This window comes from Nasonia vitripennis, chromosome 2, assembly GCF_009193385.2.
Source record: "Nasonia vitripennis strain AsymCx chromosome 2, Nvit_psr_1.1, whole genome shotgun sequence".
In the NCBI taxonomy this organism is placed as follows: domain Eukaryota; kingdom Metazoa; phylum Arthropoda; class Insecta; order Hymenoptera; family Pteromalidae; genus Nasonia; species Nasonia vitripennis.
The window spans coordinates 4,940,182-4,963,778 of NC_045758.1; the positions used below are offsets into that span (position 1 = coordinate 4,940,182).

The window sequence follows — 23,597 nt, forward strand, 5'->3', positions numbered from 1 at the left end:
AACTTCTGACCCGTAGCGGTCGCAGATGCGTAAGCCGTAAGCGCGAAACAAAGATAGATTATTCGTCGGAGAGCTGGTGAGTGTACGCAGTGGAGAAAATTATTTCTCGTGGGCGTAATACGCTTTTGCCTTTATTCCCGTCGCTATAACACTCATGTGTACTCGGGCTCTTTTTAATTGAAATTCTTATGACAGTGGCAGGCTCATACGCGCTTTCGATTCCAAACAGCCAATCGCGTCTGGAATTTTTCTTGTTGTTTACATATGTTGGAATAAGGATTTGCGAGAGTCCGATATTCCTCACCCGTCAGGAGTCGAACTTTCTGGCACGATCGTATCTCGCCGATTCCTCGAATTCGGCTGTAACGTACCGTCATGATCAATCGCATAAGTTATATCGAAGGTAAAGTAAACATACCGCACTGTACTCACAGTCGAAGTAACGGTCAACGGTATAGTCCTCGCTTGATCGCGGCGATCAAGCGAACACCTCGTACAGCGCAGTTCCCGAGTCGCCGTCCGCCGACGACATCCTTGTTTTTAGAGTTTGTCCAGTGATAGTCAAGCTCAGAAATGGACCAGACAAGCTTGGTCGCGTACATTCAAAAAATCGGCGAGAACGACCCTCCTCCGGCCGTCGTCAACACTGTACTCGAGGGCCGGATCTTCGTTTGTTTGGAAAGGCTCGCCGAAGGACTGGTGTGCAAAAAGTGCTATGCCATTCTATCCCTGCTCGACGCGGTTGACTCGGACTGCGAAGATTTGCATACGATATACGAGGTGCAATGCCAGAATTGCCAAACCACCTCGATAGTCGATTGCGAAATGAACAAAGTCTACGCCGAAGAAGTGGACGTGAGGCGTAACGTTTTGCACGACGAGCACTTTGGTCAACGCACCGGTGTCAAGGGCCGACGCATCCTCGACGTGGTGTACTTCGCCAATCAGTTGGTCTGCGGGCAATGCAACGCTATTCTATCATTGCTGGATATCATCCAAGAAGAAGCACACGGATTTGCATCGATTTTTGCGATTTCCTGCCGAGTCTGCAAAACGGTATGCAACGTCTACACGGATAAGCAGCATCTCGTAGGAAATGGGCCAGAGAAACATTTCGATATGAACACGATTACGGTTGGCTGTAAGTGTCGAGCAAAGAAAATTAGTTAAATTTGATGACGGATACTCTGACTTGATATTTTTTGCAGCCTGCATTCTCAACGGCAAGACTAAAGCAGACATGGACTTGTTCTTCAGTCGCGCGCAGATTCCGATAATGGACTCGGAGATGTTCGCGGCGCATGAGAAAGAAATAAGGGACATCGAAATGAGATTGGGTTACGGCAACACCCAACCGGAATAGTTGAGAGAAATTCAACAAAGTAAATCAGTTAGATTTAGTAGGATTTTAATGACCGTTCGAAAGATGAATTTTTTAACGACAATCGCAAGTTATCTTAGATTTAAGTTTTTATTGTGTGCATCGAACTCTATTACACGTGACATTGTTCCTTTTACAAAAAAAAACTCTATACTCTTCCAAAAGAATCTCTCGCTTTGCACACCTCACCCCTAATTCATCAGCCCGGCTAATAACCATCGATTCCGAATATTCCGCTACTGCAGCTGATCTGCGCCCCGGAAATTGCGCCATCAAATTCTCGCGAACTCGCGGGGCAGCGAATTTCGGGAGAACTACGCCGAGGATCATCACCTGGGCTTCTATACATATGTACACCCCCGAGAGGGTTTGTAATGGGGCTGGCACGGCGAAAGTAGGATAGGCTGCTATCTATGGTCAGAAGCCGGCCGCGAGTGAACGCAATTAGAGCGAGAGAGAGATGGTAATGGCTCTCGCGTAATAGGGCTTTTCGAGCGTGAGAAAGAGCGATTCGTTCGATCCTAGCTATTTTATTGGATTTGAATTCGTAATAAGCCTGATGTTTGCCTGTGCTGGTGCGGTTATTTTCAAAATGTAATATATAATCGTACAACCCTGGTAGAAATGAGTCTAAGAACAGGCTATAGTAACTGAGTCAGTTCTTAGGATTTAACCTGGTTAGTACCTACCTTCTTAGGGTCATTTCTACCTGGGAAATTGCCGAAATAACTGTCCGGCCTTATCTCTAGCGTAGGCATTCGTTCTGCGTTACTTTTATGGTTCTTCGCTCCCCTCTCGATCATAAAAGCTTATTTTATATTTAGGCGCTTGTGGACGCCACTGGACTCAGTAACGAGGATACGGGCTGCGCGGAAAGGACGAGAGGGGAAATTGCGCCCGGGTCGATTCCCGCCAGTTTATGAGCTTGTGGCCGCAAACGAATACGGAGAAAGTAAAGGCCGAGAGAGGACATTTTCGATGATTAGCCGCAGCAGCCCTTCGCTCATTTTCGAATACGTGAAGCTTATATGATTTGCTTTATTGGCCATTACACGAGGCGTTCTTTTTAATCTCTCTCTCTCTCTATCTCTCTCTCTCTCTTGGCGATGGCTTCGCGGTCGAGTTCGTCGTTCCAGTTATTCGAGAAATGCGCGGTTGAGTTCTGCGTAATTTACCGTGCAATACGTACATCAATTCGAACCGTAAGACAGAAGCTGCGACCATCTCTAAATTAAAACATTCCCCACACCAGCAAAAAAAAAAAAAATCGAACCTCACCCACATACCCCACAAGACACTATCAATCGCACATTCAGCTCCCACACAGGCGCGCACTCGAAATCCCCCGCATCAGCCTGTACGTAATCCTCGCCTATAGGCAGCCCTCGAAGAAAACGAGTCGCCATTCGAAAACAGCACTTGGCCCACGCAGGCAGCCCGACCCCTTCCCCGCGTCAACCTATGCTCGACCTCCCAATGGCGATTGTTCGAAGAGCGAAAAAAAAAGAGAGAACACCCGCCAGCTCTCTCTCTCTCTCTCTCTCTCTCTCTCTCTCTCCTCCTCCTTCTTGTGTGTATCGCATGTTAAAGGATCAGCGCGCCCTTTGCAGGTACTTCTGACGCGCTCCAGCGATTTTCGCCCTTTGTGCGCGTGCGACGCGTCTCTCGGCTTTCAAACACGCTCCACGCCGTGATTTAAAGCTGCGCGCGAGCGAGCGATCGAGGGACATAGCGAACGCGTGAGGAGGCGGCCGGAAGGTAGAGCCGCGCGGATTTCGGCGAAGATTTATCAAGTGGAAGGAGCTTTTTCTTTGCTGTACGTCTGTCGTACTCGATGTATTGGATTAGAAACGACCGGGTTAAACTTTTAAAATAGCACTGCGAAGCGAAAAAATTCAATGTTAAAAGCACTTTGAGTCTGATGCGAGTAGAACTGGAAAAGCACGTCGCGCGCGCTATTTGGATTTCTTCTTCTTTTTTTTTTTTTTTTTTTTCATCATTCGTCGCTGCAGCGCTAATGCAGGCTTTTTTCTTCGAGCGAGAGAGACTTCAAAGACACTTTGCCGCGCTTCTCATGCTGATTCCTCTGTCGCGCGTCTACCTTATACCTATAAGATATAGACATCGAGAGGTTCTCGAGGGTGAGCCATGCGTGTGAAGGGGCGACGCGCGAGAAGGGATAAAGCACTTTTGGGTGCGAATCGATTGATACACTCGACGACTTATCGTATACGCATATGCGGAATTGGATTATATCAGAGAGGAGCTTTCACGCAGCGGCGGGCTTTTCAAATACTCGTGACGCCGCATGTTTATCGCGCGAGATGGGAAAGAGGGCCAAGGCTGGATATAAGTGTATGCGGGGGGATCGAATCTCTCGGTTTTTTTTTTTTCTTCATCTCGATTTATTTGGGTGTCGTCGTATAATTCGAGACGATATAAAATTCAGTTAATCAAAAAAAAAAAGAAAAAGTTTTCAACAACGATGCACGACTATACATGCGCGCGAAAGTAGGCCCATCCGAGTGTCCATTCTTCCTCGCGCACGAAGCTCGCCGGTACTTGTTGCTGGGCTCTCCGTATACTCCGAAAATCTTGAGCCGCGTGTACAGAGGAGCGAAAAATATGGAGCGTCGACCGCCACCGGCTGCGATTCTATGTATATTCACCTACGAAAGCTGACGACAAAAAGACATAGATGCGACGCTCGGCTGTTCGCATATAGCTGTAAACCGAGTGGCTCCTCTCAAGAATTCGCTATACGTGTTTGTATATTTTTCTCGAGTCGAGGGACAATGGCCTGACAGCTTTACACTCGAGCTCTAAACGCTCGAGAACCGCTGTTAAAGAGAATAAATCAAGGGTGCATTAAGATTTGTAAGGAAAATTGTTACTTTTCATGCGGCGACTGAAAAGGTTTACCTCGCTGCTTATCAACGTGTACAGTTTTTGAAAAATTCGTGCATTTCCAAGACATTGAAAAAAGCTCCCGGTCCATCTAACGCCGTTTTCATAACCAGCAACGCAGTCACCCCATGCGCGAAGCCGCAGAACCTAGCGGAAAGAAGAAGAAAATCGCCGCAACGGAAAATTGGAGTGGCTCCAAAAGGAAGCTCTAGTATATAGCGAAAATTCATCTTTTTTCGCAGCAGAGCGTTAAAACCTCCTACTAACTGTCGATTGTGCGGAATCCGCAAAACGAGGAAAAAACCCACGCGAGTTATGCAAGCTCGCGAGAGAGAGAGAGAGAGAGAGAAGGGAGGGAGAGAAAAAATTCGCGCGGTTTTCACCGAGTGGATGTAAATTATCCGCGAGAGGCGGTTTTTCAGCGCTGTTTTCACGGAGCTTTTATTTTATCTCGTGGCCGCGCGCGCGCGTGTGTGTGTGTGTTTTGTTCCATTACCAGTAGGGCCGACGCGAAAATTCAATGTTTGGCTAGCCGAGAATACACGAGCGGCGAGGAAAATTTTTTCCGCTCTTGAATGTCGCGTTTGAAGGGTCTGCGTTGTTTTCTCCCTCCCTTTTTTGTGTTTGCACAGCCAATTATATCTTCGTTGCTTTTTATTTCAAAAAATAAAAACATAAGCCCAAAGAAGCCAGAGCAAAGTCGATCGACCGCAGCGTCGCTCCGTTATCATTATTATCAATCTCAAACGAGCCTTTTCTCGAAAGCTTCGAAAATACGAGCGCTTCTATCCCGCTGATTGGATCGAACGCGACTGCGCGCCGTCCTCTTTCAGAACGTCGAAAAATTTAAAACCCAATTTCTCCTAAGCGAACGTATACAACGACGTACTGTGCTGTGGAGCTGAACGAAAAGAGCTGACTGGCTATAACCGTTCGATAGAGGTCAGTAAACTATGTATAATGGGGGGGAAGACCTGCATAATTCAGCGGCTGCAGCGCATATTTGCCCTCGCGTCGTTATTTGACAGGCGTCTGCGGCCATGACGACAGTTTGCATCACGCGCGTCCGCGCGGCGGCGAAATAAATCGCTGAACGAAAATAATACCGAGCGCTTTGCTTCTCTCTCGCTCCGGTTCATCGAACTCGACCACGACTTAGGATGCCGGAGTCGTATACCGCGAGCGAGCGATTGGATTGTGTGCGATACAGTCTATTGGAGGTCAGGGAGAATTGAGGATTTAGTGCTCGGGGGGTTTTAGTCCTCGGCTTTTTTTTTTTTTTTTTTTGGCACGATGGCTCCTTCTGGTTATTCGAGAAATGCGCGGCGCTTGCAGTGCTCGCGTAATGTGGACTTGTTGAGGTCTGCCTGTGTCCGTTTCGAATTACGTGACGTTTTTTTTTATGATGAGCTTTTTATTCTTGAAATCGTTTTAGCCAACGTTGCTTTACGGAGTATTCTCCGATTACATAATTTCCGCATCATACGCGATTTTCAGCTCCTTTAAAATCGAGCGCGCGCAATCTTACATGATTTCGTATAGTGAAACGCTGTGGTACTTGGATTCCCTTTATCGCCCGACTTTACGGCTCTTGTGCTGCTGTCGTGATGCTCCTCTCTCTCTCTCTCTACATTCGAAGTAAGTTGGATCGTCGTCCGTTGATCTCCTCGAGTCACCGCATACGGACAATTTCGAATGATATTACTATATTATAAAATGAAATCTCAGAACAACAATACAAGCGTCAAGCCAAATTCCGCGAAACAAGCAAACGATCTCCCGTCCGATCCCATAAAGACGTTACACACCTGTCGTGCGGCAAATTGCATCAGCGGACCTCCTCCTCCCACGTATATCGAGACTCGAAAAAGTCGGGCATCGTTTCCCCCGAAAACTCGGTAAGTGAAATCTGATATCGCCGAATCTAAAAATAAAAAGTCCTGTCAGGCAAGACGTGTGCGCAGTACTAGCCGAAAGTGAAGTTTCAAGCGTATGGCCTAACGGGCCGGCTGTCAATCGTTATATACAGGTATATAACGCTTGGCGAGAAACGTGCCCCATTATCTATACTCCTCTCTCTTTCGCTCTCCGCTTGCGCTTTTCCCGCGCGCTGGGCTTCGGTATCGAGAACCTGTCACTCTGTCTCTTCGCGAATCCAATTTTTGTGTTTTAAGTCAGAACCACCGCCGCCGCCGCCGCTAGAGCGTGTTTTATTGCAGTAGGCGTTCGAGAACGAACAAAAAAAAATGTTTGATGTACTTTGTTTTTCGTCAAATTTTCATCGTCGCAGCTGGCGCTTATATCCTCCGAAGTTTCGAGATTAAAGCGTACAGGCGACCGGAAGTTTTTTCATCGCGGGGATAATCAAAAAGCGAGCGACACCTGCTATACCTCGCGACGCGTAAAACAGCAGCAGATCTAAATTCATTATACATAGGCGCACAGTCGCGCAAACAGCAGTAACGTGTGATTCGTCGCTCGTTACACGGCGAGTAACGAGAAAACGTGCTCGTCTAAAAATTAATAATACAGAGCTCGCGGTAAATCCCCCGGAGAAAGCCGCAGTGAGAGAGAAAGAAAAGGGCGCAGCAGCAGCGCATCCGCGCAGGGATCGATGAACAGGTTCAATAACCTTAAATCCACTCGACGTGTATATCAGAGAGAGAGAGAGAGAGAGAGACAGAGTCTGCGCAACCGAAATAGAAAAGCGATCGGTGTATACGTTCAACCGAGAGCCTGATATGCAGACGGGCATCAAATCTGCGCGCCGATATCAGTCCTTTAAAATTAGAGCTTGCCGAGTTCGTTGAGCCCGGGAACATTGAAATATTCATGCAACGGCGGATGTGGACCGAGTCGTCAATTATTTCATCAACTCGCACGGGTCTTCGCGGATTCTTCTTCCCTGGAATCCCTCCTCTCTCTCTCTCTCTCTCTCTCTCTCTCTCTCTCTCTCTCATAGTGTGTGTTGCCAAGGACTCGAGAGTAAATGTATGCGCTTTAATAAAAGATCGCCGGGTATCGGCTGTACTGCACGCGCGCGCTCGGGGAATTAGGATTGAAAGCTCGTTACCGCCCGCGAACGAGCTTTCGAGAGCTTGACGGTATATGCGCACGCCTCGAGTGCCAGGGATAGGTATTTTTTCCATTTTCTGTAACGGTTCTACATATGGATGTGGTTTAGTAATGGTTTAGTTGAAATTTGACAAGAAGCTTTATGATTAAATCTCTTTAAGAGCTGATCCAGGCAAAGTAGCCGCGCGCGATTGAATATCCTTTCATCGAGAAACGTCAATGAACCAGCGAGGAGGCGCCTCGCAGTCGCGGGGTGCGTTTTAATAATACCGTATTCCTCGCTCACTCGTATTTTCATTTTCAACACGCGCACCGATTACTCTACCACTCGTATTTGCGCTCGTCTCTTCTCGTAGTGTAATTTAGAAGAAAATTCTGGCTTTAATAAACTTTATTCAATAAACGCCGTAGCCGGCAACTCGAACAACCGCAATAAATTCAGCGCGCACTCGAAAAGGTCCAATAATAACACAGCATTCAACTGCCGTATATTTCGCGAGTCCAAAACTGCCGGCAGTGACTCGGGGCCAAGTTTAGCCAAGTTGTCCTGCGCGGGGGCGCGGTCATCCTTGTCGCGCTCCCCAAAGGTCGTCCTATATTCCGTATACAGAGCGCGGCCAGATGCTTGCACACTCTCGGAGAATGTCGGCTGACGCGCGATGGACTTATGGCGTTGCGACAGACTCGCTGTGCCTTACTTTCGCGCTGAAGTTACGAAAGTTCGGCTCTGGCGCGATTTTGCGATCGGTATGTAATCGTATTGATATCGTATGTGGGTATACGAGTTATTTATTTTATTTTATTTAGCGAATTATAGTTGGATGGAGACAGGTTACAACGACCGAATATTGACTTGTGTAAAGGATACCGAGTCATCAAAGGGATGCCGTGTCTCGTTACAACGCCATCGACTTTATCCCGTTATTTATCCTACTGCTCCGAACACTTTTCCAACGAATAATCCAGTTAAACGCGATTAAATCCATCTCTCCCCGACGGAAATCGAGCGCCGGCCAATTAAAACTTTTCGCTACAGGTGCCAAGCCCAGCTCTCTGTGTGCATGTGCGTATTACAGTGTACAGAGGTCTGAGCCTCGAGGCAGTTTCGAAACTAATGTATACACACAGTCCGATGTATCGATTTTTATCCGAAGAGATTCTTCCTCAGCACCGCTCGGACTTCCCGGTTCAAGAAGCAGTAGATGAACGCCACGAAGATGCCCTGTAAGCGAGGCTTGTTTGACTACAGGGTTATATACAGTTTTGATTGGCTGTTTGATTGGAAATCAAGTTACATAGGCGATACATCGTATACAGCGAGCTGCTTACTTGAAACGACGCGAAGACCTTGATGATGAGGAGAAAGAGCAATTTCGGCTTGGTCCTGTCGACGAAGAACCAGGCGACGTAGAGGGCGTTCTGGGCACCGAAGAGGAAAACCAGCATGAAAGTCGATCGGACCCACGTCTTGTACTCCATCTTCTTCTTCTGCTGCTGCTGCTGCAGCTGGACCGAGACCTTCATCTTCGCGTACAGGACCTTGCTGATCTCCACGAAGAAGTACAGATTGATCTGCCGAATCGTTTCGATTATTAGCTCGATGTCATACGCCATAAACGTAGATATTAAAGAATCATCCTCACCACGAAAGTCAGGAAAGCCGAGACGGCGATGAGGTAGACCGTCAGGTCGTGCTTCACCCAGTAAACGTCGTTGTGGGCCGAGTAGACGTGGTAGACCATCCACGGAGACGTTACGATTATCGGCACACCTTAATGACGTAAATATACATCGACAGCTAATGGAAGTCCATTAGTCGGAGTTTTAATCCGTCGCGGAGACTCTCCGCTGATGGATTAATTCGCGCGACTTGTGTGCGTTATAGAGAAAAAGTTCGTATACGTCTGCCCTTACCCCAGCCAATAATCACGTAACGCTTGATCGACGTTTTCGTTTCCAGCGGCTTACGGCAGATCAGCTCGTACAAAAACCAGCCCTCCATCAGCAGCCAGAAGAGACTGGTCGTCTCGAAGTAGCGCTCGAGTCCGGCCAGCACTATGTAGTGCAGGTACGAGTTCAGTCGAGTGAACTGTTGGGAGAAAAAAAATTTATCTACATAAGCTCTGCTTTCGTCGATTTTTATTTAAAAAACGTACCATCTGCTCGACGATGAGCCTGAAGTCGTTGGAGAACTTGAAGGCGACGTGGACGTTGATCTTGCTGAGAACCTCGAGGTACATGTAGGCGCTGAGCAGTTGGGTGTCGAAGAGGACGCTGTGCATCAGCCACATGACGACCTGCATTATCGTAGCCGAGAGCATGTGCATGTGCAGTCGCGTCCGGGCGTTTCGCAGTTTTCTGAGAGAGAAAAAAAAATGAAAAATATTCGTTCTAAACGATGACGTTCCAGAAAGTCGTATAGGCCCTACTTGAACAGCAGGAACAAGACGAGGGCGACAGCCAGCACGAGGAACGACAGCAGGTAGATCAGCTGACTCGTCACGAGCAGCTTGTGCTCCCACATCTGCGAAATCATCGAAGCTTTTTATCTATTCAATCGAAAGTAGAATGTAAGCTCACCTGGTCCTCGGTCTGCAGGTACTTTTCGTGCGCTACGGCGATGAAGAGCCCCGTGTAATTATCCGGGTCCTGACAGTACGAGTAATTTCCCATCGTCCAAATGGACCTATCAGTTCCGCTTCCATCGTCGAAGAGAATGCAGTCCCTGCTGGCGGTTTGATTGTCGAATTCGCGCCGCGGACAGGGCAACTCGAGCGTTTCGTTAACGGCCGCCGACGGCCAGCAGAGCTTTGTGTCCCAGAGCGGCTCGCACCGATCGCTCGATTTTTCGACTGATAAAAAATGCATTATACCCTACATATTGCACTGCGTGTGGGATTAAGATTATCTCGATCGTTCTGTACTCACAGTCTCGGATCAGCTCGTCGCATTGGTAGCTCTCGTTCATCGTAAAAATAATGGAATTTTCGTGAAGAAGTGCCGAACTATGTTTGACGAATATGCGCGTATCGCCTAGAGCTTTGCGATAATTTCGGCGCATGCGTCGAAATCAAATTAAGAGATGGGCTTGTCAGTCGGCTTTTTACTCTCTGGCATCGCGTCTTTCTCACGCAATAACTCGAGATGGAACGGGCTCTATTATACGAGTATTGATTTTGCGTGCTGAGTTAATTAAGAGAAATTCATCAAATTAGTGAAAAACTATATAATTGTCGACGTTTCACCTAATTGGACCTAACTTTTCCAGAAAGCCAAACTCACGCGTCGTCCAAACCCCCTGACCACATTGACCTGCCCAGGTCCGCATCTCGGGAATCTCGCGCGGAGCTCGCGCGCAGCGTCATTATGCGCAAAACGCCCCCACGCACGTATACCAGAGAGAAAGAAGGCTATATATACGCATAGTCGGTCCTTGGCATCAGAGCTGCTATTCCGCTCGAACGGCTGCATAATTCCTCTCGGCGCATCCGAGCTCGAGGTAATACGCTAATATTCTGTATACGTATATGCAGGAGGAACGGGAGGGAAACTTGCGCTGTATACTCGACTCGTGCACGTTATTAGGCGTCGCTGGAACGGGCAAGATTGGCTGCGGCTCATTCGCTAATGACGCGACGCTCGGGAATGTAAAATCGGCTCTCGTTGATTAAAAAGCTCCCGAGTAGTTGGCTTATTTTGGCCCGGAGCATATAGAGAAAAATAAGTAGACAACGTGCGTCATTTGAAAAACAGCTGAAAGTCGATGAAAATATTTACGCGCTCGAGGCCTTGCGTAACCTCTTTCCGCGATGGACACGTCAGGGGCCGAAGCGCCCCAAGGCGAAGCGATAGCCGAGTAAGCGTCATCAAACTCCAACCCGTTAACGAGCTAATAAACCGAATAAACCGTATCCCCTTGGCCAGCTCGCCGGACAACAGCGAGAATGACGACGATCTGACCTGCTGTCGGCGCGCGACCTGCTGCTATCCCTCTCTCCGGGACGTCCTGGTGACGGAGCCGGTGAACGAGCGCTTCTGCGGGCCGTTCACCTACGCCAACCTCTTCTGGCTCATCACCGTCCTGGCTATGCTCCTCATGAGCTACGCCAGCCTCTACTTCTACATCGGCGATCCTCTGCTACCCGGAGGCAGCATCTTCGGCCTCTTCGCCGTCGTCGTATTTGCCTACTTCCTCGGCTGGACTCTGGCCTACCTGCCCTATTTGAATCTGCCGCCGGTTTTCGGGATGCTTCTGGCCGGGATCGTGGTGCGCAACCTCGATTGGTCCGAGCCCGCTTATACTTGTATACGTTACCTGTGTTAAGGCAAAATTGCAAAGGTGGATAATCGCAGGTACGACATCCGCGAGTCTCTGGGCACAGGCGTGAGCTCGAAGATCCGCACGTTCTCGGTGACGTTCGTAATGCTGCGCGCGGGTCTGCAGCTGACCTCGTCCGCTCTGCGAGAGCATCCGCTCTTCGTGCTCAATCTCGCGGTCGTGCCCTGCACCGTCGAGATGCTCACCGTCGCCCTCTGCTGCCGCTGCTTGCTCGACTACCCCTGGGCTTGGGCTTTTCTCACCGGGTAGGTGTATTAAACATTTAATTAGTGGATCGATTAAAAGGACGCTGAGGCCCTCCTGTATCCTTAGGAGCATAATCGCGTGCATATCGCCGGTAGTGCCGGTCAACTGCATACTGGCCTTAGCCGAGCGCGGCTACGGCGAGGACAAAGACATGGCGACGCTGCTATTCACCGCCGCCTCAATAGACGACATCCACATTGTCTCGGTGTACGCCATTTGTTTTGCCTTTATCTTTACCCACGGTAAAAACCAGCGCAATCGGGAGAGACTACTTTTTCTCTCTCTCTCTCTCTCTCTCTCTCTATCACACCTTGTATATAACAATGGCGCACATTCGATTCGATGACGACGACGAGTCCTATATGTGCTGCAGATGATCAGCCGGTGCGCTGGTGGTCCTACGTGCCGGGAAGCTTGCGAGACCTGCTGATGGGAGTGACTTGCGGCGCAGCTCTGGGACTGTTCTTCGTCTTCTTCCCCCACCGGAGACACGTACGTGCGAGATAATAAAAATTGACGCATACGCCTCTCGAGGGTGTAAAAAAATTTCATTCGCGGAGCGAGACTGATGATCTTGTTTCTTTTTTTCTCGGAGTAAAAGACGATTATAATTCATATCTCCGCAGAAATACGCACTCTGGTACCGGGTCTGCGGCCTCGTGCTGGGCTCGCTCATGTGCACGAGCGGCGCCTCGAAGATAGCGATAACGGGCGGCGGCTTCCTGGCCACCATCATCATGTCCCTGATCGCCACTACGGGCTGGCGCGTTCTCAGCGTGCCCTTCGACGTAAGTGCTATTGCGTTTCTGTACACCTATACACTTCCCTGTATGATCGGACCGATAAGCCGCATACGAAATTAAAGCGGCGGCGCGATATAACGAGCAATTTTATCGGGCTCCGTCTCGTCGTCGCGAAATTAACTTTCCGATTAAACTGCCTATACACACGCCTGCTATTCGGTTTTTAGCGCATCGCATAATACATGCGTTTCGCGCAGGTAAAGCCGCTGCGCAAAGCCGTGCACATAATGTGGCACTTCATGCAGCCGCTCCTCGTGGGCGTCATCGGCGCCGACATCGATTTTCGCAACTGGTCCCTCGCCAGGTTCGGGCTTTACATTCTCTGCATCGCCTTGGGCCTTTTGGTGAGGAATTTGACTTCGTTTATCGAATGCGATGTCTTGAAGAGAAAAAAAAAATGCCTCTTTTTCGCAGATGCGCACTGCCTTCGCATACCTGGCCACCCTCCACGCCCCCTTCAACGTGAGAGAACGAGTCTTCGTCGCCTTGTCCTGGCTATCGAAGGGGACGCTCCAGGTACTTGACTTTAAAGCTAACTAAATCTCGAGGTAATCCCAATCATAAATTCACATTAGGCAGCCCTGGCGCCGATGACGTTCGAGCAAGCGCGCCAGAACGACGATCCGACGGAATTGGCACTGGCTATAGACGTCGTGCGGATGTCGGTCGTCTCGATAGTGTTCCTGGCGCCGCTGGGGGCAATAATCATGATGCTGACCGGGCCGCTGCTCCTCGGCAGGACCTCCGACGAGGAGCACCGCAGACGCCGCGAACTTAGCTATCTCAGGATCTTGAGCCTTCAGCCGCTCAGAAAACGACGCAGCACCGCTATACGTGAGCTCTGACCGACGGCAGGAGGCGCGATAACGCGACGAATCTGCTCTATTTTCTGCCCTCGCCTCGGGACGCGATGGCGTATCAATTGGTCGAATTCTTTTGGGTTTGTTGTTACTTTTTAATAAAGGCACGAATACTTGTTGACAACGTGAAGAATCATTTACTGTAAGCCTACCTCGTGACGACATTCCTCCGAGTAATAAAATTATTGTAGGGTAGCGTTATTTCTGACCTGGACATAAGTACAAAGCAGGTATGCAGACGCCTAATGGTATTTACCCGATGCGCACCAGTGGGCGGAATTGGCACTGGCTATAGACGTCGTGCGGATGTCGGTCGTCTCGATATTGTTCCTGGCGCCGCTGGGGGGGCGATAATTATGATATGCTGACCGGGCCGCTGCTCCTCGGCAGAACCTCCGACGAGGAGCACCGCAGACGCCGCGAACTTAGCTACACCGAGAGAAATGTTGAGTTGGATTAACCGAAAATTCCGGCAGTTTTTAGCACTACCGCTGTTTTTACCTGGCAGTAAGCATAAGTATAAAAATTGAATATTTAATAAGTGATTCATTGTTTTGGCATGAAAATTGGTTCACAAGTCCTCAGAGTACAGTTTATCGTATTTGTACATTCTTATGAGCCCAAAGCAGAAGGTTTGCTTAGCTCTGACGAGCTTACGGCAACATCGGGTTTTAAGGACAATGCAGGTCTACGGCTTTCGGATAAGCCAAGAGACTTTACAGGTATGTCACATTGTACTCTGAGGGCTTGTAAACCAATATTTATGGCTGGACAATGCATTGTTCTCAAACCTTTCGCAAAACTCTTACAAATTCCACGAAACCAATAGGTCCCTTATGAATTTGTCACTCATTGTGATATGATATGCTAAAAAACATAAACGTATAAGTAAAACCTCACGTGTTCGGCGCGGCTGATATAGCGCGTGGAGGAGCCAAGCTTGGACTACTGCAAACTCCGGTAGAATCTGCCTGAGTCTACCGCTAAAACAGCCGCTCAGAAAACGACGCAGCACCGCTGTACGTGTGCTATGACCGAGGGCAGGAGGCGCGATAACGCGGCGAATCTGCTCTATTTTTTTCCCTCGCCTCGGGACACGATGGCTTGTTCTTAGCTTTTATTAAAGGAACGAATACTTGTTGACAACGTGAAGAATCATTTACTGTAAGTCTACCTCGTGACGTCATTCATCCGCGCAATAAAATTATTGTAGGGTACCGTTATTTCTGGCCTGGATATAAGTGCAAAGCAGGTATGCAGACGCCTAATGATATTTACCCGATGCGCGCCAGTGGGCGGAACTGTCGCGTCGAGTAGAGGCGGTGGCCGACGTCAGATTTTCTTAAATTTTGTTTACTCATATTCGGTACAAAAGGAGAGCAATATTTGTAAATGTTGAGCCATATATATATATACTATGATATAAAATAATTAGAAAGTTCACCAGAAGCCCACCTTAAGGTCCGCAATCTATACCTGCGCCTGGATTGGCCCGCATAGTGCAGTTACTGCGCCGGCGCAGTCAACGCCTTGCGCTATTGGCTGCTGCAGCTGGAGAGAGGGAGTGGCTTAGTACTCGACAGTAGCGCGGCGTCGTTTAAACAAGCGTTCTTATGGAAGTCGGCAGAGAAGTGCCCGTGGCGGCCGCTCGTACTATTTTGTCGTGCGTAAACTGCGACTGCACCCTTAAATAGACCGCCCGGAGCAGAGAAGCCAGTCAGTCTCGCAGAGTCCCTCGAGCACTAGCTTCCTTCCGAACAGCATCAGTGTACCTCATCAGCCTTCCGAACCACTCAAGATGTTTGGACCCAACTACATCACGTTCCGCGTCGACAAGCGCCACGGCTACTACGTGGATTCTACGAGCTCGGATCCTTACGGCGACGAGCAGGTGAAGAATTACGACGAGATGCTGTGCCGAGCCCTGGGCAAGATCTTCCAGAAGCAGAGACGACTACAAGACTCCTTCATCCAGCGCATTTTCGGTCCTGTAATTCAGCCACTGACGAGATATGCCGGTGGCCAGATAAACGAATTACTTCGTGCCTCCGACCTGGACTTCATGGTGAAACGCATACTCGAGCTGGAACCAGGCCTCAGCTCGATATTTCCAAAGGGAAATAATTTTCCACTCTTGTGGATAGCCGTCCTCGGTTCTTTGCAGAACTCAGCCGAGTTACTCGTGCGCTCGGGTGGCTACGTCAACGAGCGTTGTCTGATCAAATTGGATCATTGTGTCGAAGAGAAGTGGAACATCCTACAACTCGTGCTTAAGATGTACCCCTCCTCGTGGAATGATCGGTTCATCGGTCTCTTGCTCGATCACGGAGCCGACTTTGAAGATCAGGACCCCAACGGCGAGACGGTCTTACATTCTGCAGTGTCGCGATGCCGTGTCCGGGTGACCAAGTTGTTGCTGGAGAAAGGAGCCGACGCCAACGTCAGAGGAGCCGAGGGTAGAGTACCGATGCTCACAGCAGCCGGCGGCAAGAAAGCCGACGAACTGGTACCATTATTGATGAAGTATAAAGCTGATGTCACCGCCAGAGATAGCGACGGCCAGAGCGTATTACACCGCCTCGCATCTTCCTCCTACGGTGAGCACGTCGACTTGGCCAAAACCTTAATCCGGAAGGGTGTCTCAGTCGACGGCAGGGATTCCATACGCCAGTACCAACCGATACACTGGGCTGTCCAGTGCGGAAAACACAAACTGGTGAGTAAAAGAAGGCTTATATCATAATATGCCGCGGGAATTCGTCAAAGAGTTGCGAATAAGATTTTCACGAATATTCGTTTTTTTTACAGGTAAACTTACTCTTGGATAATGGCGCAGACGTAAACGCGCAAATGATCGGCGGCGAATCCCCGCTCTACCTCGCTGTCCAGTATGCTTGCCCAATAGCGCTGCTGCGAACTCTGCTCAACCGCGGCGCAAACGTCGATCTAAAAACCATCGGAGGCCAGACCGTGCTGCATAACGCCTGCAGGCACTGCAACAAAAAGAACGTCAAGATAATGAAGCTACTTCTGTCCGTCGGCGCGAACGTCTTCGCCGAGGATCGCCACGGTTTCACCCCCTTAGTCTACAGCAATCTCAACGACATCGAAGACATCGAGGAGAAGTTTGAGAATCCGAGCATCAGACTTATGCTCAAGTCGCTGGCGTTGAAGAAGGCCAGCCTGGAGTCGACCGACGAGGTGAAGGACGAGAGAGTCATCAAGCTGTACCCAAAGCTCTGGACCTACTACCAAGTCTGCCAGGCTCACGTGGCCAAGGCGAAATCCACAAAGTTCATCAAGAACTGCACGTACTTCCACCTCCTCACGCAGGACCACCGTCAGCTCGTCGCGCGCCTACGCAATCCCAGCTTCGACAGGAGCAATGTGAAACTAACCGATTTGCGAGGATTCTTTATCTATACTGAGGACATACTCAGAGCTTTGCATCACGCGCAGAAGCACTACCGCTTCATCGCCAGCAACGTTTTGCCGTGGATGGTCGTGAAGAAGAGGGTGGCCTGCTACATGGACAAGTGCGAGGAATGTGATATGAAGCAAGTAGTGCAGGAGTCGCGGAAGAACGGGGAGAACCCGGCTAAACTTACGTACAAGAACTTTAAAATTTTTGACGATGATTCTGAGTCGAATTAGGAAAATCTTGTTTGTTTTATTTTCAATGTATATTTATGTAAACTTTAAGCTATAAAAATAAGAAAATAATAAAAATGACATTTTTTATACTTATACATTTTTTTTTTATTTACTTCTTAACGGCTTCTCATTGAAAGCTCGACAGAAAGCCACTTGTAGGTATCGGATTTTCTTCAAACGAAACGATACGTACACGGTGTATATATTCCTAGCAGTTTATGCTAACTATTGATTTATACGCTATTTGCCAGAGAGAGTCGGCTATTATTAGTCCAGAAGCTGCGGTGACTCCAGAAATAGATGCCAAAGTTATACCGTTGATTTTTCACTTGCATCTTCTTCTTATACTTATAATTACAAAATAAATACTTTTCCTAAAACGCTCCAGTGTCGTGGCCATATGTCCCTGTCAACAGGCGACGGTAAGTGGGCATAATATGCCATAAAATTATGGCCAACGTTTTAAGATGGCAACCTAACCTTGCACACATTTATATTGCATTCATATGTGCAAACATGACCACACTCAATACTCACACCGACATGTACAGTTTTTTTGTAAGTGTGGATATTAGAAAAAACATCAGGTGTAATCTGTGTGTTCAAGATTGCCAATGATGGAGTCTAAATGTGTTGATCTTGATAGATATTCTCCAACTAAGTGTTCCAGTCAGTCGCAGGCAGTATCTATCTATCACTATAGTTCCTTATATCACGCTGCAGTGTATTCATGCAAGTAATTTAACTTGTGATGTAGATGCTTATTTTATTATGTAGAAACAGGCTAGCGTAACAATTTTTGCTTGTCTCTCTTCGCTAGCTGACCCACACCGAACCCCACAGCTCCAGGGGCAAAATTTACACATGGTTGTTCATATGAAAATTTAAACTACAGCACTTGAGATAAAGACAAGTGGATATATTGTATTAAGAGCTTGGAACAGATCACTGTGCAAAATTTCAGCCCTCCAAGTATGATAGATTTTAATTGAGAGCAAAATCAAATTCTCAATGATCGTACGATTACTTTTTTCAATTTTTCTTTTTGCTTAGCCATGGGCTTCGGTGTGGATCAGTTAGCGAAGACAAACAAGCAAAAATTGTTACTCTAGCCTGTTTCTACATAATAAAATAAGCATCTACATCACAAATTAAACATCTTTCATGAATACACTGCATATAAGGCAATATACTGATAGATACTGCTTGCGACTGACTGGAACACTGAGTTGGGAGAATATCTGTCAAGATCATCACTTTTACACTTCATTGTTGAGAATCTTGAACACACAAATTTCACCTGATGTTGTTTCTAAGATTCACACTTACATAAAAACATGCATGCCAGAATAGTATACATATATATGTTAGTGAGTTTTGAGTGTGATTATATGTAAAGTATGTATCAATATTCAAGGTTAGGTTACTGCTCTTAACACATTGCCTTGTATTTTCCAAATTTATTGTCAAATCCTTTTTTTAAACGTAAATGATTTTAGAATTTACTGCGTTAAAAGAAATTTGATTATTAAGTTTATGGATTTTAGGTTATAAAGCCATTGGCGGAGTCGAGTACTCCACATGATGTGGGCATATTATGCTAACAAAAATATGGCCAGTACTTATTCACCGGCCATATCTTATGGCGTATTTTCTACACGAGGGAGGGAGAGGCCGGAGAGAGTAAATGATAATTATTGGCAAAGTGAAAAGTAGGACACGCGATTCCTGCGCTTTATATACATATATACACGCCTCTCGCGCTCTTCGCTTGCATACAGGCTTCCTTTGTTGGTAAATTGAATCGCGTACTACAGATAAAGGCGAGACACGCGCCCGATCGCGTATACCTCGGCGTTTGTTCTCTTCGGCGTCTTTCTTAATAATGAATACTACACAATATAGGTAACACCCCAGGAAAAGTCAGGTGAGAAACGGTCTCCGCGGAATTTTTCACTTTTCTCGTCAATCCTCAGCTGCAGGCGATAACGAGCGACGTTTATGCTATCGACAGCTGTCGAGAATCACGCTTACATAGAGTTGCAAACTGAAATAAGGATTTTCATACTCTTTCGAGTGGCGCGCGTCGATCGAAGACGTCTCCGCGTAGATAAGGTATAATAGCATAAAAAAGTAAACAGGCCGTATATTCGTAAAATATATTATAATCAGCTCGAAAGCATGATTATATGCCGTATAAAAGAAACTTTGCGCGCATGTAAGTAGGTTATATTTTTACACAACCGAGGTAAAAACTTTTCCCATTACATCCGAGAGGCATATCTAAGGGCAAGGCCATTAATTTCAGAAAAACTACTTCCAGCTTACCTACAGTATAGCTGTAGTACTGCACGCTGTGCAAATATAACCGATTGGCCCTCTTCGAACAAACCATAACCGGGGTGAATTTTTCAAGAAGGAAAAATGTTGAACGATTTCCTCTTCTCTCTCTCTCTCTCTCTCTCTCTCTCTCTCGCTACAGCATCAGCGCGGAGAAGACTACTAGCTCGGAGGCACGCGACGACGTCACGCACACACATACACAGAGGTTGAAATCGCGTGCATATCGCGGAATAAAATATCTCGCGTAAGCGTCTCCCTCGCCGGCAAATCCGATCAGCGAGAGGCGAAATCGCGAGACTGGCCCGGGCGGCGGAGGTCGCAATATGCGCTAGATTTATCAATTTATCGGACGGTGCACGCCCCTATCATGCATATCCACGCGAGTCTGATGGGGTATATACACCTGAAGAGAGAGAGAGAGAGAGAGAGAGAGAGAGAGAGAGAGAGATCGAAGCTTCTGAGACGATAGAGATGGAGATTAAGCGTGGGATCGGGTATATTCGCGAAGATTGTGTTATTTGTTGTGGAAGGATCGAGAAGGCAGTGTACGTCTATTATTCTGCTGCTGCGTTCGCCGGGGCGATTGTTTATTGCTCCGTTCCGTGTATACGAATGAGTATCGACTTTGAATTTACTCTTAATAGCAGCTTATTATTCCGACACTCTTCCACCTCAGCATCAGCTCGAAACGACCTACATCCGCGTAGTTTACATGGCAGTTTACTCCGGCGCGCAACGATATCGCCTGCATAAGACACGCACCGAGCGAATCGTTTAAACCAGCGAGTTTTCAATTCGACGTTGATGTACTTCCTGGTCAGACATGTGTTTATCAAATACGCGTAACGAATCCTCGAGTGCGAGCGATGACCCCTTTCGAAATTCCTCATTCGACTCCGCTGACGTATCATACACTATATAGCTGCAACGGCGCAGTATATAATCGTCACACGCGTCTATACATACATATAGCGTCAGCCGGTATCTCGCGCGACGCAGCCGCTCTACATGGGCCCATAAAAATGCCAAGAGGAATCGGATATCTTCGACGCGCACGCGAGACTTTACGACCGGTGTAACGATCGGACGCTCTGGAATTTTAGCGCCGCGCGCTCTCATTGTTTCTCTTAAATTTTTACCTTTCATTTATTACTCTCCTCCTTATTCCTGGTCGTGTATTACGCCCTGATCTGCAGCATGACGATTCTCGCAAAAAGAATTTTGCGATTGTTATACGCGCGCTTAGCATGCAAATATATACAGGCCATAAAAAGCCGGGTCCGCTCCGACTTTCACGCGCTCGTGCCACATGGAAGCCCGATTTCCCCGATGTCCAAACTATCCTTTTATGAGGCCGAGAATATCCCTTATCCCGCGATCTCGGCCACTTTTTTCCCCCGTATCACGCCACAGACGGACAGAAAATTGGCCCTTTTCGCGCCGCTGACGTCGTCGAGAAAAAAAAAAGAAAAGTCCTCCAGAGAAATCGAGAGCGACGCACGAACACACGGTGATAAGCATCGGGCGAAGGTCTCCCTCGCTCGCGAGTAGTATACGCGAGGTTCGATTATATCCCCGAGAGCGAGGCTATTAGGAGCCACTCTGCGATGTATAGCCGGGGGAGACATGAAATAAAGAAGGGGGAGAGGGCTGCATGCGTTTCGCGAGAGAAGGAAGGGTTATAAACACCCCTAAAGCGCGTTTTTTATATGCTCTTATTTAATTATTCTTCGCTTCGAATGTGTGTGTGTGTGTGTGTGCGAGCTTTCTTTCATTGTTCGGCCTCTGTGTGTGTGTGCAGTGACGTTGGCGAGCGTTGCGTATAATGGCCAATTTTCGATTTTTTTGCGTATAATATTGCGCTCTCGTTTTTATATAGGTATATAGCTGAGCTTAATTCAAAGTAGGTATACGCGCCCTCGTTACTCCGAATGCTTGCATTAAAAATAATTAGTGGAATAAAATTTGGAGGTGTGAAGAAAAAAAGAATATCACGAGACATCTTTCAACGCGATTAAACGAGCTCCAGATATGAATTATACGATTTAAATTTTCACGCGGTTGTCTCCTACAAGTCGATGCAAATATTTGAGCACCGCATTTTTGGAAATTCTTGTTAAATTTTAAACGAGCCGCAAAACGTTTCCTCGTCCCCAACAGCGACATAAAAAAAAAAATAACCCCGTCGGAAAATTCGACTTCTCTCGCGCAATCCCTGCCATTAAACGCGCGTACAACGCAGTCCGGCGCCAAACGCACCGATAAGCAATCCGTTATATAGACGTATACGGCACGAGGCGCAACCGATCGACGATGTATACATGTATATACAGCGCGATATCCGCAGGGGTCGCGCAGACGAATTTCAATTTCCGGAAATGAGATGCGCTAAGCCCTTTCCACGCAAATGCGCTGCATCGCGGTATTCGGGGGATGAGAAAAAAGGGGCGACTACTATGCAGCGGTATTATGTTAATAAATCTAAATAAATAAATCTAAATCTCTCTCTCTCTCTTTACGTCGTATAAGGGGATAAATGCAAATCGACGGCTATTTAAGCGGCCGAGGAAAGTTGATCGGATATTGTTTCGCTGAGTAAGGGACTGTCGCGCGGTGCATCGAGGAATTCGCTGTATTTATATATATATATATGTATATATGTCTGAATTTGTAATTGGAACGAGGTGCGTCCGTCGCTGCGTCCGCACATTCGAATCGAATTTGAGATGTTTGCGCTGCGAAAGAGTGTAATCGTGATTTATACTAATAGCACATTATAATAATAGCACACCTGTATACAATAGACCCACCCCCGGCGTCTATACATCTCAAGACTATATATCGTCGACGTGTCTCTCTCTCCTCGGCTATACAGCTCTCGAGGGTTAAATAAGGCGTGAAATTCAGCGCAAACGCATCTCCTCGCGCAACTTGCCGTCTCCTTATACGAAACGGTGCAGTGCTGTACTCGCAAAACGACGAGGAGAATCATCTCGACCGAACGTCGCGCGATGCCGCGTCAGCTCGCGAGATTTCCGAGGGGGTAAAGAGCCAGACACACTCGAGAGCTGCCGCTGCTGCTGCTGCTGCTGCTGCTGCTGCTACTGCTGCATCAGTAAAGTGAGATGACGAGGGTGAACGTATGCAGCTTTTGGGATAATTTTTCAAAAGGAATACGATCCGCAAAATATGGCAATCATTGCATCGCGAGAGTATATGCAGAAGCTGCAGCGGCCAATAGCAGATATAGCTATAGGTATATACATCAGCGACTCGAAAAATCGAGCGAAAGTGCGAGCGAGGATGTGGCAGAGTCTGTGTGCGGGCATGTATATATATATGTATATATAGCGGTCGATATTTTGGCCGTCCGCGCCAGCCAGACGCCGACGGCGCTCTTACTCTCGACTCGCCCGCGTAAATAGAGAAGACACACCGGGCGCTGATCCATACGCGGAAAACTGTATTATATACGTAAACGCGCTTATTTGTCCCGCTGATGATGCGGGGAAGTCCCGTCAAGGGGCTTTTCGTCTTGATTATACTATATCTCTATGCACAGATATAGTTGAGAAATTCATCCTATCTATATGTTAGCTTAGGTACTCTGAAACCTAAAGAAATTATATATATATATATATATATATGAAAATTAGAACTTTTAATGGTATAGGGTCGCACAAAATTAAACGCATTGCAATTGTACTCCACGGTGACATCTCTCCAAGTTTTGCAAGCTCTCGTTCGTGAGCTTTTACCTACAGTAGGTATACTATAACGCGATGGTTAGGTGCGTGTCTCATACTTGTTTACCTTCGGTGCACTGAAAATGGTAAAAAAATTTCATGTAAAATCGTGTAGTCAATCAGTTTTCTGTAATTACATCACGGATATAACGTTCGAAATTTCGCGGTTATGCACTTTGAACTATACGTTATAATGATAAGATATATAATAATAATGCACCGTCGGTAATACGATTCGCTACT

At 47.5% G+C, this 23,597-nt stretch overlaps 4 protein-coding genes across 6 annotated transcripts; 3 read left to right on the top strand and 1 right to left on the bottom strand.

Moving 5' to 3' along the window:
* Positions 1–439: 439 nt before the first annotated feature.
* LOC100679786 lies at positions 440–1,548 on the top strand. Its single transcript, XM_016983113.2, has 2 exons — positions 440–1,141; positions 1,209–1,548. Exons 1-2 carry the CDS (start codon positions 574–576, stop codon positions 1,361–1,363), a joined length of 723 nt encoding a protein of 240 aa, XP_016838602.1. The 5' UTR covers positions 440–573; the 3' UTR covers positions 1,364–1,548.
* Positions 1,549–6,636: 5,088 nt separating this feature from the next.
* On the top strand, positions 6,637–14,752 carry LOC100680088 (sodium/hydrogen exchanger 9B1-like). 3 transcript variants are annotated; one of them, XR_004226658.2, is made up of 12 exons: positions 6,637–6,910; positions 10,632–11,219; positions 11,288–11,647; positions 11,717–11,947; positions 12,015–12,190; positions 12,322–12,440; positions 12,575–12,736; positions 12,949–13,095; positions 13,166–13,267; positions 13,327–13,691; positions 13,803–14,118; positions 14,534–14,752. XR_004226658.2 is itself a non-coding variant. In XM_031923152.2 (10 exons), the coding sequence occupies exons 2-10, from the start codon at positions 11,173–11,175 to the stop codon at positions 13,594–13,596; spliced, it is 1,614 nt and encodes a 537-aa protein (XP_031779012.1). In that variant the 5' UTR covers positions 6,637–6,910; positions 10,632–11,172; the 3' UTR covers positions 13,597–13,735. The 3 variants fall into 3 exon arrangements, 2 of the variants coding, with proteins under 2 accessions (XP_031779012.1, XP_008209631.1); XM_031923152.2 differs by lacking the exons at positions 13,803–14,118; positions 14,534–14,752 and having other exon boundaries at positions 13,327–13,735; XM_008211409.4 differs by lacking the exons at positions 6,637–6,910; positions 13,803–14,118; positions 14,534–14,752 and having other exon boundaries at positions 10,619–11,219; positions 13,327–13,735.
* LOC103316654 (parathyroid hormone 2 receptor-like) lies at positions 8,989–10,331 on the bottom strand. The gene is made up of 6 exons (XM_031923790.1): positions 10,292–10,331; positions 9,944–10,215; positions 9,793–9,887; positions 9,520–9,721; positions 9,278–9,452; positions 8,989–9,134 (listed from the first exon to the last, which is right to left on the bottom strand). The coding sequence occupies exons 1-6, from the start codon at positions 10,329–10,331 to the stop codon at positions 8,989–8,991; spliced, it is 930 nt and encodes a 309-aa protein (XP_031779650.1).
* Positions 14,753–15,084: 332 nt separating the features above from the next.
* On the top strand, positions 15,085–17,346 carry LOC103316678 (inversin-B-like). The gene is made up of 2 exons (XM_031923151.1): positions 15,085–16,327; positions 16,420–17,346. Exons 1-2 carry the CDS (start codon positions 15,410–15,412, stop codon positions 17,263–17,265), a joined length of 1,764 nt encoding a protein of 587 aa, XP_031779011.1. The 5' UTR covers positions 15,085–15,409; the 3' UTR covers positions 17,266–17,346.
* Positions 17,347–23,597: the final 6,251 nt, after the last annotated feature.